General features: G+C 46.7%; 1 protein-coding gene across 5 annotated transcripts in view; it reads left to right on the forward strand.

Annotated features, from left to right (window-relative positions):
• Positions 1-19357, forward strand: part of LOC139539117 (protein Shroom3-like) — a 172969-nt gene that overhangs the window by 104763 nt on the left and 48849 nt on the right. For 4 of the 5 annotated variants that reach the window (XM_071341909.1, XM_071341917.1, XM_071341927.1 and 1 more), the window contains exon 4: positions 12403-12525. In XM_071341909.1, coding sequence (XP_071198010.1) covers positions 12403-12525 — 123 coding nt within the window. Of the gene's footprint in view, positions 1-1599; positions 2051-12402; positions 12526-19357 lie in introns of those variants that run through there. The other variant, XM_071341945.1, reaches the window with a different exon arrangement.

Below are 19357 nucleotides of genomic sequence, written 5' to 3' on the forward strand. Positions count from 1 at the left end.
ATCTCTGATAAAAACATCCCATTCACTCACTGTAGAGACCACATCCATCTCTGATAAAAACATCCCATTCACTCACTGTAGAGACCACATCCATCTCTGATTAAAACATCCCATTCACTCACTGTAGAGACCACATCCATCTCTGATTAAAACATCCCATTCACTCACTGTAGAGACCACATCCATCTCTGATTAAAACATCCCATTCACTCACTGTAGAGACCTCATCCATCTCCTCCAGTAGCCAAAGGACTGTGTATCCATCGTGTCAACACCCATGACAGGAAGCCAACTGACAGACAGACACACCCTGAATAATGACAGATAATCGCTGTAGCTAGATGATAATTCTCCTGAACTACAGCCTCTCTTCATGTTTGCTCAGAGCCTGCCTAATGGCCTCTGGGGGTGTGGGTCCGCTCGATGACTAGGACGGGAGTCACGTGTCGACTGATAGGGTGCCCCTCAAATGGCACCCTATTTCATGTAGAGCCCTGGTCAACAGTAGAGAATAGGGCCCTGGTCAACAGTAGGGAATAGGGCCCTGGTCAACAGTAGGGAATAGGGCCCTGGTCAACAGTAGGGAATAGGGCCCTGGTCAACAGTAGGGAATAGGGCCCTGGTCAACAGTAGAGAATAGGGCCCTGGTCAATAGTAGGGAATAGGGCCCTGGTCAACAGTAGGGAATAGGGCCCTGGTCAACAGTAGGGAATAGGGCCCTGGTCAACAGTAGGGAATAGGGCCCTGGTCAACAGTAGAGAATAGGGCCCTGGTCAACAGTAGAGAATAGGGCCCTGGTCAACAGTAGAGAATAGGGCCCTGGTCAACAGTAGGGAATAGGGCCCTGGTCAACAGTAGAGAATAGGGCCCTGGTCAACAGTCGGGAATAGGGCCCTGGTCAACAGTCGGGAATAGGGCCCCTGGTCAACAGTAGAGAATAGGGCCCTGGTCAACAGTAGGGAATAAGGCCCTGGTCAACAGTAGGGAATAGGGCCCTGGTCAACAGTAGGGAATAGGGCCCTGGTCAACAGTAGGGAATAGGGCCCTGGTCAACAGTAGGGAATAGGTCCCTGGTCAACAGTAGGGAATAGGGCCCTGGTCAACAGTAGAGAATAGGGCCCTGGTCAACAGTAGAGAATAGGGCCCTGGTCAACAGTAGGGAATAGGGCACTGGTCAACAGTAGGGAATAGGGCACTGGTCAACAGTAGGGAATAGGGCCCTGGTCAACAGTAGAGAATAGGGCCCTGGTCAACAGTAGAGAATAGGGCCCTGGTCAACAGTAGAGAATAGGGTCCTGGTCAACAGTAGGGAATAGGGCCCTGGTCAACTGTAGAGAATAGGGCCCTGGTCAACAGTAGGGAATAGGGCCATGGTCAACAGTAGGGAATAGGGCCCTGGTCAACAGTAGGGAATAGGGCCCTGGTCAACAGTAGAGAATAGGGCCCTGGTCAACAGTAGGGAATAGGGTTCCATTTGGGATGCATAAGAGGAGAGAAGAAGAGAAAATATTAGAGGCATTGTTCAGTGTGATCACATGCTATCATGGGTTGGGTTTCCCCTCTGAGCGTTCAAATTCATTTCTGGGCCTTAGATATTGAATAAGGACTGAGTCTCTCTCTCTCTCTCTCTACCTCCTTCTCCTTCTCTCTGTTAGTTCCCAGTGTCCAGAGCATCGCAGGGCAGGATGTTTACTTCATGCTTCGTCGTATGTTAGCGAGGTAATGACGTCTAATTGCGTGCTGGTTTAACGACGTCCGTCTCTAACCCTCCTTCCCCGCCAGCCTCTGCCCACCGCCTGTCATTTTAGAGTTGATCGGTAACGTTAGCGGACCAAGCAGGGTGTTGTGTCGTACAGTACTGTACCATGGAGCTGCTAGGGGCCTTCTACAGGAGGAAGCTCCGGAGGAAGCAGAAGAAGGAGGATGTAGGCCTGGAGACGGGGCCGGGAGAGCTGAGGCGGTCAGACAGGGCGCTGTGCAAGTCCCCCTCTGAGACCAGCGTCAACCGCCTGGCCACCGGACTCATCTCCAAGGTGCTACGCTTCACCAGGTAACTGGAACACTTCCTACCTGAGGGTTAGGGTCAAGGTTAAGGTAGGGTTGGTGGTGCAGGTTGAGGTTTACAGCCAGGTAACATCCTGGGGGCTGTAACATGGTTGTAGTATTCTCCTATGGCAGGGTAACCTGGGGGGTAGGGTTGGTTCTAGGGTAACCTGGGGAGAAGGGTTGGTTCTAGGGCAACCTTGGGGGTACTGTTGGTTCTAGGGTAACATGGGGGGAAGGGTTGGTCCTCGGGTAATCTGGGGGGGAGGGTTGGGTCTAGGGTAACCTGGGGGGTAGGGTTGGTTCTAGGGTAACCTTGGGGGTACTGTTGGTTCTAGGGTAACCTGGGGGGTAGGGTTGGTTCTAGGGTAACGTTCTGGGGGGTAGGGTTGGTTCTAGGGTAACCTTGGGGGAAGGGTTGGTTCTAGGGTAACGTTCTAGGATAACGTACTGGGGAGTAGAGTTGGTTCTAGGATACCGTTCTGGGGGGTAGGGTTGGTTATAGGGTAACGTTCTGGGGTAACCTGGGGGGTAGGGTTGGTTCTAGGGTAACGTTCTGGGGGGTAGAGTCGGTTCTAGAGGTTTCACCTGCTCTGTAGTCTGTGGTCTGTCTGTTCCACAGCTGGTCATCTAAGGAGTCTTTGGGACCTACAGACTCATCTTAGAATCTGTTATCTTTCCAGTTTATGGACTGCATTCCGTACTCAGGTCTGGTGTGTGGAGTGAGTTTGCAGTTTTGTTGAGCAAAGTTGGATAAATTGTAAAAAATACTGTAATGTTATAAAAATGTTTGTTACGTGATGCATCACCATGGGGGTGTAAACAATGGCTTCTTTCATGTTTCTGTAGCTGGACGAAGGTGAAGATAGCATCATTTCCTGTTTATCTTCTAAGCTAAGTACTGTGTTTGGGGATCAGGAAGATCTTCTAGGCTGACAAACATGAAATATGATGGCTGCTTCTTCGACATTTGGCAGCCAGTGGAAAGAATAGCATAACTGACACAAGCTGTTGTTCTGAAACAGGAGAGGTTGGAGAGCTTGATTCCAAGGAGGAATTGTCTAGAGACTTCCTGTTCTGAATGTAGAGAGTAGAGACTTCCTGGTCTGAATGTAGAGAGTAGAGACCCCCTGGTCTGAATGTAGAGAGTAGAGACTCCCTGGTCTGAATGTAGAGAGTAGAGACCCTCTGGTCTGAATGTAGAGTAGAGACTTCCTGGTCTGAATGTAGAGAGTAGAGACTTCCTGTTCTGAATGTAGAGAGTAGAGACCCCCTGGTCTGAATATAGAGAGTAGAGACTTCCTGGTCTGAATGTAGAGAGTAGAGACTCCCTGGTCTGAATGTAGGGAGTAGAGACTTCCTGGTCTGAATGTAGAGAGTAGACTTCCTGTTCTGAATGTAGAGAGCAGAGACTTCCTGTTCTGAATGTAGAGAGTAGAGACCCCCTGGTCTGAATGTAGAGAGTAGAGACCCTCTGGTCTGAATGTAGAGAGTAGAGACTCCCTGGTCTGAATGTAGAGAGTAGAGACCCCCTGGTCTGAATATAGAGAGTAGAGACTTCCTGTTCTGAATGTAGAGAGTAGAGACCCTCTGGTCTGAATGTAGAGAGTAGAGACTTCCTGGTCTGAATGTAGAGAGTAGAGACTTCCTGGTCTGAATGTAGAGAGTAGAGACTTCCTGGTCTGAATGTAGAGAGTAGAGACACCCTGGTCTTAATGTAGAGAGTAGAGACTTCCTGTTCTGAATGTAGAGAGTAGAGACTTCCTGGTCTGAATGTAGAGAGTAAAGACTTCCTGTTCTGAATGTAGAGAGTAGAGACTTCCTGTTCTGAATGTAGAGAGTAGAGACTTCCTGTTCTGAATGTAGAGAGCAGAGACTTCCTGTTCTGAATGTAGAGAGTAGAGACCCCCTGGTCTGAATGTAGAGAGTAGAGACCCTCTGGTCTGAATGTAGAGAGTAGAGACTCCCTGGTCTGAATGTAGAGAGTAGAGACCCCCTGGTCTGAATATAGAGAGTAGAGACTTCCTGGTCTGAATGTAGAGAGTAGAGACCTTCTGGTCTGAATGTAGAGAGTAGAGACTTCCTGGTCTGAATGTAGAGAGTAGAGACTTCCTGGTCTGAATGTAGAGAGTAGAGACTTCCTGGTCTGAATGTAGAGAGTAGAGACACCCTGGTCTTAATGTAGAGAGTAGAGACTTCCTGTTCTGAATGTAGAGAGTAGAGACTTCCTGGTCTGAATGTAGAGAGTAAAGACTTCCTGTTCTGAATGTAGAGAGTAGAGACTTCCTGTTCTGAATGTAGAGAGTAGAGACCCCCTGGTCTGAATATAGAGAGTAGAGACTTCCTGGTCTGAATGTAGAGAGTAGAGACTCCCTGGTCTGAATGTAGGGAGTAGAGACTTCCTGGTCTAAATGTAGAGAGTAGACTTCCTGTTCTGAATGTAGAGAGCAGAGACTTCCTGTTCTGAATGTAGAGAGTAGAGACCCCCTGGTCTGAATGTAGAGAGTAGAGACCCTCTGGTCTGAATGTAGAGAGTAGAGACTCCCTGGTCTGAATGTAGAGAGTAGAGACCCCCTGGTCTGAATGTAGAGAGTAGAGACCCTCTGGTCTGAATGTAGAGAGTAGAGACTCCCTGGTCTGAATGTAGAGAGTAGAGACCCTCTGGTCTGAATGTAGAGAGTAGAGACTCCCTGGTCTGAATGTAGAGAGTAGAGACCCCCTGGTCTGAATATAGTGAGTAGAGACTTCCTGGTCTGAATGTAGAGAGTAGAGACCCTCTGGTCTGAATGTAGAGAGTAGAGACTCCCTGGTCTGAATGTAGAGAGTAGAGACTCCCTGGTCTGAATGTAGAGAGTAGAGACTCCCTGGTCTGAATATAGAGAGTAGAGACTTCCTGGTCTGAATGTAGAGAGTAGAGACTTCCTGTTCTGAATGTAGAGAGTAGAGACTTCCTGTTCTGAATGTAGAGAGCAGAGACCCTCTGGTCTGAATGTAGAGAGTAGAGACCTCCTGGTCTGAATGTAGAGAGTAGAGACTTCCTGGTCTGAATATAGAGAGTAGAGACTTCCTGGTCTGAATGTAGAGAGTAGACTTCCTGTTCTGAATGTAGAGAGTAGAGACCCTCTGGTCTGAATGTAGAGAGTAGAGACTTCCTGGTCTGAATGTAGAGAGTAGAGACTTCCTGGTCTGAATGTAGAGAGTAGAGACCTTCTGGTCTGAATGTAGAGAGTAGAGACTTCCTGGTCTGAATATAGAGAGTAGAGACTCCCTGGTCTGAATGTAGAGAGTAGAGACTTCCTGGTCTGAATGTAGAGAGCAGAGACTTCCTGGTCTGAATGTAGAGAGTAGAGACTTCCTGGTCTGAATGTAGAGAGTAGAGACTTCCTGTTCTGAATGTAGAGAGCAGAGACCCTCTGGTCTGAATGTAGAGAGTAGAGACTTCCTGGTCTGAATGTAGAGAGTAGAGACCCTCTGGTCTGAATGTAGAGAGTAGAGACCCTCTGGTCTGAATGTAGAGAGTAGAGACCCTCTGGTCTGAATGTAGAGAGTAGAGACCCCCTGGTCTGAATGTAGAGAGTAGAGACTTCCTGGTCTGAATATAGAGAGTAGAGACTTCCTTGTCTGAATATAGAGAGTAGAGACTTCCTGTTCTGAATGTAGAGAGTAGAGACCCTCTGGTCTGAATGTAGAGAGTAGAGACTTCCTGGTCTGAATGTAGAGAGTAGAGACCCTCTGGTCTGAATGTAGAGAGTAGAGACCCTCTGGTCTGAATGTAGAGAGTAGAGACTTCCTGGTCTGAATGTAGAGAGTAGAGACTTCCTGGTCTGAATGTAGAGAGTAGAGACACCCTGGTCTTAATGTAGAGAGTAGAGACTTCCTGTTCTGAATGTAGAGAGTAGAGACTTCCTGGTCTGAATGTAGAGAGTAAAGACTTCCTGTTCTGAATGTAGAGAGTAGAGACTTCCTGTTCTGAATGTAGAGAGTAGAGACCCCCTGGTCTGAATATAGAGAGTAGAGACTTCCTGGTCTGAATGTAGAGAGTAGAGACTCCCTGGTCTGAATGTAGGGAGTAGAGACTTCCTGGTCTAAATGTAGAGAGTAGACTTCCTGTTCTGAATGTAGAGAGCAGAGACTTCCTGTTCTGAATGTAGAGAGTAGAGACCCCCTGGTCTGAATGTAGAGAGTAGAGACCCTCTGGTCTGAATGTAGAGAGTAGAGACTCCCTGGTCTGAATGTAGAGAGTAGAGACCCCCTGGTCTGAATGTAGAGAGTAGAGACCCTCTGGTCTGAATGTAGAGAGTAGAGACTCCCTGGTCTGAATGTAGAGAGTAGAGACCCTCTGGTCTGAATGTAGAGAGTAGAGACTCCCTGGTCTGAATGTAGAGAGTAGAGACCCCCTGGTCTGAATATAGTGAGTAGAGACTTCCTGGTCTGAATGTAGAGAGTAGAGACCCTCTGGTCTGAATGTAGAGAGTAGAGATTCCCTGGTCTGAATGTAGAGAGTAGAGACTCCCTGGTCTGAATGTAGAGAGTAGAGACTCCCTGGTCTGAATATAGAGAGTAGAGACTTCCTGGTCTGAATGTAGAGAGTAGAGACTTCCTGTTCTGAATGTAGAGAGTAGAGACTTCCTGTTCTGAATGTAGAGAGCAGAGACCCTCTGGTCTGAATGTAGAGAGTAGAGACCCCCTGGTCTGAATGTAGAGAGTAGAGACTTCCTGGTCTGAATATAGAGAGTAGAGACTTCCTGGTCTGAATGTAGAGAGTAGACTTCCTGTTCTGAATGTAGAGAGTAGAGACCCTCTGGTCTGAATGTAGAGAGTAGAGACTTCCTGGTCTGAATGTAGAGAGTAGAGACTTCCTGGTCTGAATGTAGAGAGTAGAGACCCCCTGGTCTGAATGTAGAGAGTAGAGACTTCCTGGTCTGAATATAGAGAGTAGAGACTCCCTGGTCTGAATGTAGAGAGTAGAGACTTCCTGGTCTGAATGTAGAGAGCAGAGACTTCCTGGTCTGAATGTAGAGAGTAGAGACTTCCTGGTCTGAATGTAGAGAGTAGAGACTTCCTGTTCTGAATGTAGAGAGCAGAGACCCTCTGGTCTGAATGTAGAGAGTAGAGACTTCCTGGTCTGAATGTAGAGAGTAGAGACCCTCTGGTCTGAATGTAGAGAGTAGAGACCCTCTGGTCTGAATGTAGAGAGTAGAGACCCTCTGGTCTGAATGTAGAGAGTAGAGACCCCCTGGTCTGAATGTAGAGAGTAGAGACTTCCTGGTCTGAATATAGAGAGTAGAGACTTCCTGGTCTGAATATAGAGAGTAGAGACTTCCTGTTCTGAATGTAGAGAGTAGAGACCCTCTGGTCTGAATGTAGAGAGTAGACACTTCCTGGTCTGAATGTAGAGAGTAGAGACCCTCTGGTCTGAATGTAGAGAGTAGAGACCCTCTGGTCTGAATGTAGAGAGTAGAGACCCTCTGGTCTGAATGTAGAGAGTAGAGACCCTCTGGTCTGAATGTAGAGAGTAGAGACTCCCTGGTCTGAATGTAGAGAGTAGAGACCCCCTGGTCTGAATATAGTGAGTAGAGACTTCCTGGTCTGAATGTAGAGAGTAGAGACCCTCTGGTCTGAATGTAGAGAGTAGAGACCCTCTGGTCTGAATGTAGAGAGTAGAGACCCTCTGGTCTGAATGTAGAGAGTAGAGACTCCCTGGTCTGAATATAGAGAGTAGAGACTTCCTGGTCTGAATGTAGAGAGTAGAGACTTCCTGTTCTGAATGTAGAGAGTAGAGACTTCCTGTTCTGAATGTAGAGAGCAGAGACCCTCTGGTCTGAATGTAGAGAGTAGAGACCCCCTGGTCTGAATGTAGAGAGTAGACTTCCTGTTCTGAATGTAGAGAGTAGAGACCCTCTGGTCTGAATGTAGAGAGTAGAGACTTCCTGGTCTGAATGTAGAGAGTAGAGACTTCCTGGTCTGAATGTAGAGAGTAGAGACCCCCTGGTCTGAATGTAGAGAGTAGAGACTTCCTGGTCTGAATATAGAGAGTAGAGACTCCCTGGTCTGAATGTAGAGAGTAGAGACTTCCTGGTCTGAATGTAGAGAGCAGAGACTTCCTGGTCTGAATGTAGAGAGTAGAGACTTCCTGGTCTGAATGTAGAGAGTAGAGACCCCCTGTTCTGAATGTAGAGAGCAGAGACCCTCTGGTCTAAATGTAGAGAGTAGAGACTTCCTGGTCTGAATGTAGAGAGTAGAGACCCTCTGGTCTGAATGTAGAGAGTAGAGACCCTCTGGTCTGAATGTAGAGAGTAGAGACCCTCTGGTCTGAATGTAGAGAGTAGAGACTCCCTGGTCTGAATGTAGAGAGTAGAGACTTCCTGGTCTGAATATAGAGAGTAGAGACTTCCTGGTCTGAATATAGAGAGTAGAGACTTCCTGGTCTGAATGTAGAGAGTAGAGACTTCCTGGTCTGAATGTAGAGAGTAGAGACTTCCTGGTCTGAATATAGAGAGTAGAGACTTCCTGGTCTTCACTGTGTGTAAATCAGACTACTGTGAAAGCTTGGTTGTGAGTCCACAGCCTGCTTCACGGCTTCTGGTGAGAAGGGAGGACGCAGGAGGATGAGGGTGCAGCTGGACTCTCCTGTGGCTCATGCCCAGGCCCATGCCCAGGCCCATGCCCATGCCCAGACCCATGCCCAGGCCCATGCCCAGACCCATGCCCAGGCCCATGCCCATGCCCATGCCCAGGCCCAGGCCCATGCCCAGGCCCAGGACTACTGGGCCTTTCCAGTCTGTTATGATGGATGGGTTGAGGGGATTGGCTATGGGGATGGTCTTAGCTCAGTAATGACTTCTCATTTGTAAACACATACTGAGCTGCTAACCTCTCAGTCAATCATTTGCTTGACTGGTGCTGAAGGTCAGGAGGTAGCTGTTGTCAAATTGTATTCAAGTTTGGGGGTTTAAACCAGACGTCTTGCCACAACATTCTCCTAGCAGTACAATGGGGGGTTTAAACCAGACGTCTTGCCACAACGTTCTCCTAGCAGTACAATGGGGGGTTTAAACCAGACGTCTTGCCACAACGTTCTCCTAGCAGTACAATGGGGGTTTAAACCAGACGTCTTGCCACAACGTTCTCCTAGCAGTACAATGGGGGGTTTAAACCAGGTGTCTTGCCACAACATTCTACTAGCAGTACAATGGGGGGTTTAAACCAGGTGTCTTGCCACAACATTCTACTAGCAGTACAATGGGGGGTTTAAACCAGGTGTCTTGCCACAACATTCTACTAGCAGTACAATGGGGGTTTAAACCAGATGTCTTGCCACAACGTTCTCCTAGCAGCAGCAGTAGCACACAATGTACAATGCAAGCTGCGTGTGGTGTAGGTAGCTTATTGGATAAATGGTGTGTTGGGGTATTTCCCTGTTTAAGGGTCAAAGGCCTTTTGGCAACCAGTGTTAACTGGTTGCTTCATAACTGTTTCTGGTTGCCATGGTTAATCTCTTAAGCAACAATTCATTCCTGATAGAGTAGTGTTTATGTTTATCTTAGTCAACAGTTTGGTTGCGGTCTGGTTGCCGTTAGGGGTTTGTGTTGTGTTTTCTGGGACGAACGGCAGCAGAAGTAGCCGTCTGTCTGGTGATCAGGCATAAAAACAGCTACAGTAGAGGAGACCACAGCAGTTTGGGTTGGAGACAAGGAGACAATACGACTACTTCATGACGCATGGTTTACGCTCTCGACTCTTGGAGCCCATGGCTCCTTCCTACAAGGACCAAAGGCCATTGACCAATGTCCTCCATCTCACTCAGTTGGGAGGGAAGTTTTTAATTCTGCATAGTGACAAATAAACACACCTGCTGTCGTTGTGTTGGACATTCACCGGCGTTCACATTCACAGGCAGAATTCACTGGCAGCACTCACAGACAGCATTCACAGGCAGCACTCACAGGCAGCACTAACAGGCAGCACTCACAGGCTTAATGAATCACCAACAAGTTGTCATAAACTCTCCGAGGCGTTGTGATCTGATGTGACTAACTACATTCAGATGTTGGTTCACTCTGCTCTGTGAATCCCTCTGGGCTTCCCTCCAAACACTAATATCTTCCAGCTTGTACATATTATGTAACAATATACAGCATAACAATATATGAACCTCCCTTTTCATTAGGCTATACCAGACCCCTATACGTACAGTTGAAGTCGGAAGTGTACATACACCTTAGCCAAATACATGTAAACTCAGTTTTTTACAATTCCTGACATTTAATCCTAGTAAAAATGTGTTTTAGGTCAGTTAGGACCAGCACTTTATTTTAAGAATGTGAAATTTCAGAATAATAGTAGAGAGAATGATTTATTTCAGCTTTTATTTATTTCGTCACATTCCCAGTGGCTCAGACGTTTACATACACTCAATTAGCATTTGGTAGCATTGCCTTTAAATTGTTTAACTTGGGTCAAATGTTTCAGGTAGCCTTCCACAAGCTTCCCACAATAAGTTGGGTGAATTTGGGCCCATTCCTCCTGACAGAGCTGGTGTAACCGAGTCAGGTTTGTAGACCTCCTTGCTCGCACACGTTTTTTCAGATCTGCCCACAAATTTTCTTCAGGATTGAGGTCAGGGCTTTGTGATGGCCACTCCAATACCTTGACTTTGTTGTCCTTAAGCCATTTGTACACAACTTTGGAAGTATGCTTGGGGTCACTGTCCATTTGGAAGACCCATTAGCAACCAAGCTTCAACTTCCTGACTGATGTCTTGAGATGTTACTTCAATATATCCACATCATTTTCCTTCTCATGATGCCATCTATTTTGTGAAGTGCACCAGTCCTTCCTGCAGCAAAGCAACCCCACAACGTGATGCTGCCACCCCCGTGCTTCACGGTTGGGATGGTGTTCTTCGGCTTGCAAGCCTCCCCCTTTTTCCTCCAAACATAACGATGGTCATTATGGCCAAACAGTTCTATTTTTGTTTAATCAGACCAGAGGACATTTCTCCAAAAAGTACGATCTTATACTACTACATGTCCCCATGTGCAGTTGCAAACCATAGTCTGGCTTTTTTTGGCAGTTTTGGAGCAGTGGCTTCTTCCATGCTGGGCGGCCTTTCAGGTTATGTCGATATAGGACTCGTTTTACTGTGGATATAGATACTTTTGTACCTGTTTCCTCCAGCATCTTCACAAGGTCCTTTGCTGTTGTTCTGGGATTGATTTGCACTTTTCGCACCAAAGTACGTTCATCTCTAGGAGACAGAACGTGTCTCCTTCCTGAGCGGCATGACGGCTGCGTGGTCCCATGGTGTTTATACTTGCATACTATTGTTTGTACAGATGAACGTGGTACCTTCAGGCGTTTGGAAATTGCTCCCAAGGATGAACCAGACTTGTTCCGTGGAGGTCTACATTTGTTTCAGATTTATTGGCTGATTTCTTTTGATTTTCCCATGATGTCAAGCAAAGAGGCACTTTGAGGCACTTTGAGTTTGAAGGTAGGCCTTGAAGGCCTTGAAATACATCCACAGGTACACCTCCAATTGACTCAAAAGATGTCAATTAGCCTAACAGAAGCCAAGACATCATTTTCTGGAATTTTCCAAGCAGTTTAAAGGCACAGTCAACTTAGTGTATGTAAACTTCTGACCCACTGGAATTGTGATACAGTGAATTATAAGCGAAATAATCTGTCTGTAAACAATTATTGGAAAAATTACTTGTGTCATGCACAAAGTAGATGTCCTAACTGACTTGCCAAAACTATAGTTTATTAACAAGATATTTGTGGAGTGGTTGAAAAACTTGTTTTAATGACTCCAACCTAAGTGTATGTAAACTTCTGACTTCAACTGTACATGGCTTTGGGCTGTACAGTATTTTGGACACTATTCCATATAAAGAGACTTTGTGTAAAACAACCTTTCAAACCTTCTCTTTTCATTGTTGATGTTTAGTTCAGACCCATTAAATAAGGCTATCAATGTCACTTGATAGGGATTTGGTATGAGATGCTAATGATTTGGTATGAGATGCTAATGATTTGGTATGAGATGCTAATGATTTGGTATGAGATGGTAATGATTTGGTATGAGATGCTAATGATTTGGTATGAGATGGTAATGATTTGGTATGAGATGCTAATGATTTGGTATGAGATGCTAATGATTTGGTATGAGATGCTAATGATTTGGTATGAGATGCTAATGATTTGGATCCTGACCTCACTCCATCTCAATGTCGACCTGGATGCTGACCTCACTCCACTCTAAACGTCCATCCGCAGACACAGCGAGCCTGTCTCCAGACCTCACTCTCTCTTCTATGTTCTAATTCTATGTTCTAAATCTATGTTCTACAGACGGAGCGAGCCTGTCTCCAGACCTCACTCGTGGCACGCCACCAAGCTAGGCGAGGGCCAGCCAGACCCCAGCATGATGCAAATATCCCAGGACCCTCCCTGGCATCACACCTACCCCTCCAGGTTAGTCAATCAATCAACTGATAAATGAAATATATTTCTAAATCATTTTTTTTACAGTTGTCACAGTTTTGAAGCTGTGGTGTGGTTTTGAAGCTGTGGTGTTTTCTGACAGGGCCCCTGTCAGAAAGTCCATAAAAGGCTTATTATTTAAGTGGGTTTTATACATTTTACATGGAAATATTTGTATCCTTAAACATGTTAAGTATGAGGGATGTATTGTTCATTATTACATACTGAGTGTACAAAACATTAAGAACACCTGATATTTCCATGACATGGACTGACCAGGTGAATCCAGGTGAAAGATATGATCCCTTATTGATGTCACTTGTTATATCCACTTCAGTCAGTATACAGTACCAGTCAAAAGTTTGGACACACCTACTCATTCCAGGGTTTTTCTTTATTTCTACTATTTTCTACATAATAGTGAAGACATCAAAACTATGAAATAACACATATGGAATCATGTAGTAACCAAAACAAGTGTTAAACAAATCAAAATATATTTGAGATTTGAGATTTTTTAAACTAGCCACCCCGTTGCCTTGATGACAGCTTTGCACTCTTGCCACGCAAAAAGTGACACAATCTAGTCAACTTGACAGACTGTGGGAAGCATTTGCAGCCAACGTGGGCCAGCATCCCTGTGGAACCATAAGCACTGTGCAGGACTGTATTGACAGGAGGGAGTTATCTGGTCTACCACATGGACACTGGAGTCTTGAAGATAAAGCAATTGAGACACTACCAAGAGCAGAGTAAAGATTGCTAACCATATCCGCTCAATGCCATGGTCTTTCAACAAAAAGCATGTGTGTAATTCTATAGAAGGTTATATAGCCTGGTGAGTCATGCCTTTACGACTGGTTACGTAACAACTATGGTTTCTATAGATTATGGCTAATTCCCAAATGGCAGCCTACAAAAGAAGTGCACTATATAGGGAATAGGGTTCCATAGGGCTCTGGAGAAAGTAGTGCACTATATAGGGAATAGGGTTCCATAGGGCTTTGGTCAAAAGTAGTGCACTATATAGGGAATAGGGTGCCATTTGGGACAAATATACCACTCTCTTGTTGCTCAGTTGAACCCAGATGTTTCTCATGGAGAACAGTAGTATATTATCTTAGACTGAGACGGATGAAAGGACAGTAGTATATTATCTTAGACTGAGACTCATGGAGAACAGTAGTATATTATCTTAGACTGAGACTCATGAAAGGACAGTAGTGTATTATCTTAGACTCAGACTCATGAAAGGACAGTAGTATATTATCCTAGACTGAGACTCATGAAAGGACAGTAGTATATTATCTTAGACTGAGACGGATGAAAGGACAGTAGTATATTATCTTAGACTGAGACTCATGAAAGGACAGTAGTATATTATCTTAGACTGAGACTCATGAAAGGACAGTAGTATATTATCTTAGACTGAGACGGATGAAAGGACAGTAGTATATTATCTTAGACTGGGACTCATGAAAGGACAGTAGTGTATTATCTTAGACTGAGACTCATGAAAGGACAGTAGTATATTATCTTAGACTGAGACTCATGAAAGGACAGTAGTGTATTATCTTAGACTGAGACTCATGAAAGGACAGTAGCGTATTATCTTAGACTGAGACTCATGAAAGGACAGTAGTGTATTATCTTAGACTGAGACTCATGAAAGGACAGTAGTATATTATCTTAGACTGAGACTCATGAAAGGACAGTAGTGTATAATCTTAGACTGAGACTCATGAAAGGACAGTAGTGTATTATCTTAGACTGAGACTCATGAAAGGACAGTAGTATATTATCTTAGACTGAGACTCATGAAAGGACAGTAGTGTATAATCTTAGACTGAGACTCATGAAAGGACAGTAGTGTATTATCTTAGACTCAGACTCATGAAAGGACAGTAGTGTATTATCTTAGACTGAGACTCATGAAAGGACAGTAGTGTATTATCTTAGACTGAGACTCATGAAAGGACAGTAGTGTATAATCTTAGACTGAGACTCATGAAAGGACAGTAGTGTATAATCTTAGACTGAGACTCATGAAAGGACAGTAGTATATTATCTTAGACTGAGACTCATGAAAGGACAGTAGTGTATTATCTTAGACTGAGACTCATGAAAGGACAGTAGTAATATTATCTTAGATGGAGACAGATGAAGGGACATTTGATCCACCAGTCAACTGCCTGTGAAGTCGATGTGTTTAGGACAGCTTGTTTGTAGATGGGTTAGCCGACAACGTCACTAAAACGATGCACACGCTTCAATGAGGCAGAAGGCAGTGTGTTGTTGTGATTCTGGATGTCCAGACAACTAGCAACAATGACAAGAAGCTACCATGTGGGGAAATGTAGGTGGCTCGTTTCATCTTGGTATTGAGACGATGTCTTGTTTTTATGTGTTTTGACTGATGTCACGTCTATGCTAATACAGCTAAAATTCGCTAGCTAGCTCACCAACAACTGTAACGGTGTATTTGAGAGACAACAAGTGTTCATTGTGCAAATGTATTTATGTTTTCAGTAAACATTTGGAGACTAAATATAGTTTACATGTTGTCAACAATCAAAGCCAACCCCGTCTGTTTGGCACCATAGTTGCACTCGCGTGGGTTTTGTTGCTAAACAACCAACCTGTCTGTATGTAGACTGTTGTTGTGTTCAGACCAGGACATTGAGGCCCTATCAGTCAGTGATGTCAGAAAATAATGAGGTGGTGGTGGTGGGGGGGGGGGGGGGGGGGTATTGACGTCATCTGTCTGCTATGGATGGACATTCCTGGTGACACCTCCCCTCACCTCTACCGTTCCCATGGCAGCTCCCACTCCCTCTCGGGTTGTCCGATGTTGGCAGTTATTTGCTGAGAGAGAAGAGAAAGTGAGAGAGGGTGGAGGAGAGAGAGAAGAGAGAGGGAGAGGCAAATAGCAGCCTGTCCAGTTCTGAAAGTATGGTAGGAGATAAATGAAGGTAATTGGTCGGAGAGAACTGGAGGTAATTGCGCTGCTATAAGAGCGATTAGTGCTGATCTCAGAGCTGTTACGTCCTCCTCATATTCATTACTGCTGTAGAAATATCAACCAACACTGGGCCTCTACCATCCCCCAACACACACAGGCATGCAGACTACACACACGTCACATGTACGCACGCACTGCTTCTCACAGAACACATACCAGTCAGGACAACACACACACACACACACACACACACACACACACACACACACACACACACACACACACACACACACACACACACACACACACACACACACACACACACACACACACACACACACACACACACACACACACACTCTGCCTGCCATCCCCCCCTCCTCCACCTATATAACCATACAAGGGCAACAAGCCCAGGGGCCACATTGATGTTTTAAACTGGCTTAATCAACAGGGAAATGCTATTGTTTTATACTGGATAAATCAACAGGGAACTGCTATTGTTTTATACTGGATAAATCGGTGGGGAATTGTTACATAATGAAAAAAATATCTTCAGATACAAACTTATACATACGAACAACAATTGACAGACACAGACAACGATTACATCTCCTCTGCCCAGACCCGCATCCTCACATCTCCATCCCTAGTGCGCCTGGTCACATCTCCATCCCTAGTACCTGGTAACATCTCCATCCCTAGTACCTGGTAACATCTCCATCCCTAGTACCTGGTCACACCTCCATCCCTAGTGCCTGGTCACACCTCCATCCCTAGTGCCTGGTCACACCTCCATCCCTAGTACCTGGTCACACCTCCATCCTTAGTACCTGGTCACACCTCCATCCCTAGTACCTGGTCACATCTCCATCCCTAGTACCTGGTCACACGTCCATCCCTAGTACCTGGTCACACCTCCATCCCTAGTACCTGGTAACATCTCCATACCTAGTACCTGGTCACACCTCCATCCTTAGTACCTGGTCACACCTCCATCCTTAGTACCTGGTCACACCTCCATCCCTAGTACCTGGTCACACCTCCATCCCTAGTACCTGGTCACACCTCCATCCCTAGTACCTGGTCACACCTCCATCCCTAGTATCTGGTCACACCTCCATCCCTAGTACCTGGTAACATCTCCATACCTAGTACCTGGTCACACCTCCATCCCTAGTACCTGGTCACACCTCCATCCCTAGTACCTCGTCACACCTCCATCCGTAGTATCTGGTCACACCTCCATCCCTAGTACCTGGTCACACCTCCATCCCTAGTACCTGGTCACACCTCCATCCCTAGTACCTGGTCACACCTCCATCCTTAGTACCTGGTCACACCTCCATCCCTAGTACCTGGTCACACCTCCATCCCTAGTACCTGGTCACACCTCCATCCTTAGTACCTGGTCACACCTCCATCCCTAGTACCTGGTCACACCTCCATCCCTAGTACCTGGTCACACCTCCATCCTTAGTACCTGGTCACACCTCCATCCCTAGTACCTGGTCACACCTCCATCCCTAGTACCTGGTCACACCTCCATCCCTAGTACCTGGTCACACCTCCATCCCTAGTACCTGGTCACACCTCCATCCCTAGTACCTGGTCACACCTCCATCCCTAGTACCTGGTCACACCTCCATCCCTAGTACCTGGTCACACCTCCATCCCTAGTACCTGGTCACACCTCCATCCCTAGTACCTGGTCACACCTCCATCCCTAGTACCTGGTCACACCTCCATCCCTAGTACCTGGTCACACCTCCATCCTTAGTACCTGGTCACACCTCCATCCCTAGTACCTGGTCACACCTCCATCCCTAGTACCTGGTCACACCTCCATCCCTAGTACCTGGTCACACCTCCATCCCTAGTACCTGGTCACACCTCCATCCTTAGTACCTGGTCACACCTCCATCCTTAGTACCTGGTCACACCTCCATCCCTAGCACCTGGTCACACCTCCATCCCTAGTGCCTAGTCACACCTCCATCCTTAGTACCTGTTCACACCTCCATCCTTAGTACCTGGTCACACCTCCATCCCTAGTACCTGGTCACACCTCCATCCTTAGTACCTGGTCACACCTCCATCCCTAGTACCTGGTCACGCCTCCATCCCTAGTACCTGGTCACACCTCCATCCCTAGTGCCTGGTCACACCTCCATCCCTAGTACCTGGTCACACCTCCATCCCTAGTACCTGGTCACACCTCCATCCCTAGTACCTGGTCACACCTCCATCCTTAGTACCTGGTCACACCTCCATCCTTAGTACCTGGTCACACCTCCATCCCTAGTACCTGGTCACACCTCCATCCCTAGTGCCTGGTCACACCTCCATCCCTAGTACCTGGTCACACCTCCATCCTTAGTACCTGGTCACACCTCCATCCCTAGTACCTCGTCACACCTCCATCCCTAGTACCTGGTCACACCTCCATCCCTAGTACCTGGTCACACCTCCATCCCTAGTACCTGGTCACACCTCCATCCCTAGTACCTGGTCACACCTCCATCCCTAGTGCCTGGTCACACCTCCATCCCTAGTACCTGGTCACACCTCCATCCTTAGTACCTGGTCACACCTCCATCCCTAGTACCTGGTCACACCTCCATCCCCAGTACCTGGTCACACCTCCATCCCTAGTGCCTGGTCACACCTCCATCCCTAGTACCTGGTCACACCTCCATCCCTAGTACCTGGTCACACCTCCATCCCTAGTGCCTGGTCACATCTCCATCCCTAGTACCTGGTCACACCTCCATCCCTAGTACCTGGTCACACCTCCATACCTAGTCACACCTCCATCCCTAGTGCCTGGTCACACCTCCATCCCTAGTACCTGGTCACACCTCCATCCCTAGTACCTGGTCACACCTCCATCCCTAGTACCTGGTCACACCTCCATCCCTAGTCACACCTCCATCCCTAGTACCTGGTCACACCTCCATCCCTAGTACCTGGTCACACCTCCATCCCTAGTGCCTGGTCACACCTCCATCCCCAGTACCTGGTCACACCTCCATCCCTAGTGCCTGGTCACACCTCCATCCCTAGTACCTGGTCACACCTCCATCCCTAGTACCTGGTCACACCTCCATCCCTAGTGCCTGGTCACATCTCCATCCCTAGTACCTGGTCACACCTCCATCCCTAGTACCTGGTCACACCTCCATACCTAGTCACACCTCCATCCCTAGTGCCTGGTCACACCTCCATCCCTAGTACCTGGTCACACCTCCATCCCTAGTACCTGGTCACACCTCCATCCCTAGTACCTGGTCACACCTCCATCCCTAGTCACACCTCCATCCCTAGTACCTGGTCACACCTCCATCCCTAGTACCTGGTCACACCTCCATCCCTAGTGCCTGGTCACACCTCCATCCCTAGTACCTGGTCACACCTCCATCCTTAGTACCTGGTCACACCTCCATCCTTAGTACCTGCATAATTGTTTGCCACATGGCCTTAAAGTTGACCACTGAGTTTTTCTCGGTCACCCATGCTGTTTTAATATATGCTCTAGACCACTGCGCCACCCGGGAGGCCCTACCCATGCAGTTTTAATATCTAAATAATTCACCATTAGATTTTAATGATGACGGATTGGTTGATTTACACATTTCTAGTGTACATTTTTTTTTTTTCACGATGTGTGATGAGAAGAGAATCGTCCAGCCCATTGGGTATCTCACTACACCCCCACATGCCATGTCTTGAAATATGCAGATAGACACATTGAAAGTAAGGTTCCAATGTAATACTTCTTGTTACTGTGTGACACTCATTTCACTGATGGTTATGTGTCGTAATATCAACGACTAAAGACTCCATTTTGTTATTTTGCTA

This window comes from Salvelinus alpinus, chromosome 1, assembly GCF_045679555.1.
Source record: "Salvelinus alpinus chromosome 1, SLU_Salpinus.1, whole genome shotgun sequence".
In the NCBI taxonomy this organism is placed as follows: Eukaryota; Metazoa; Chordata; class Actinopteri; order Salmoniformes; family Salmonidae; genus Salvelinus; species Salvelinus alpinus.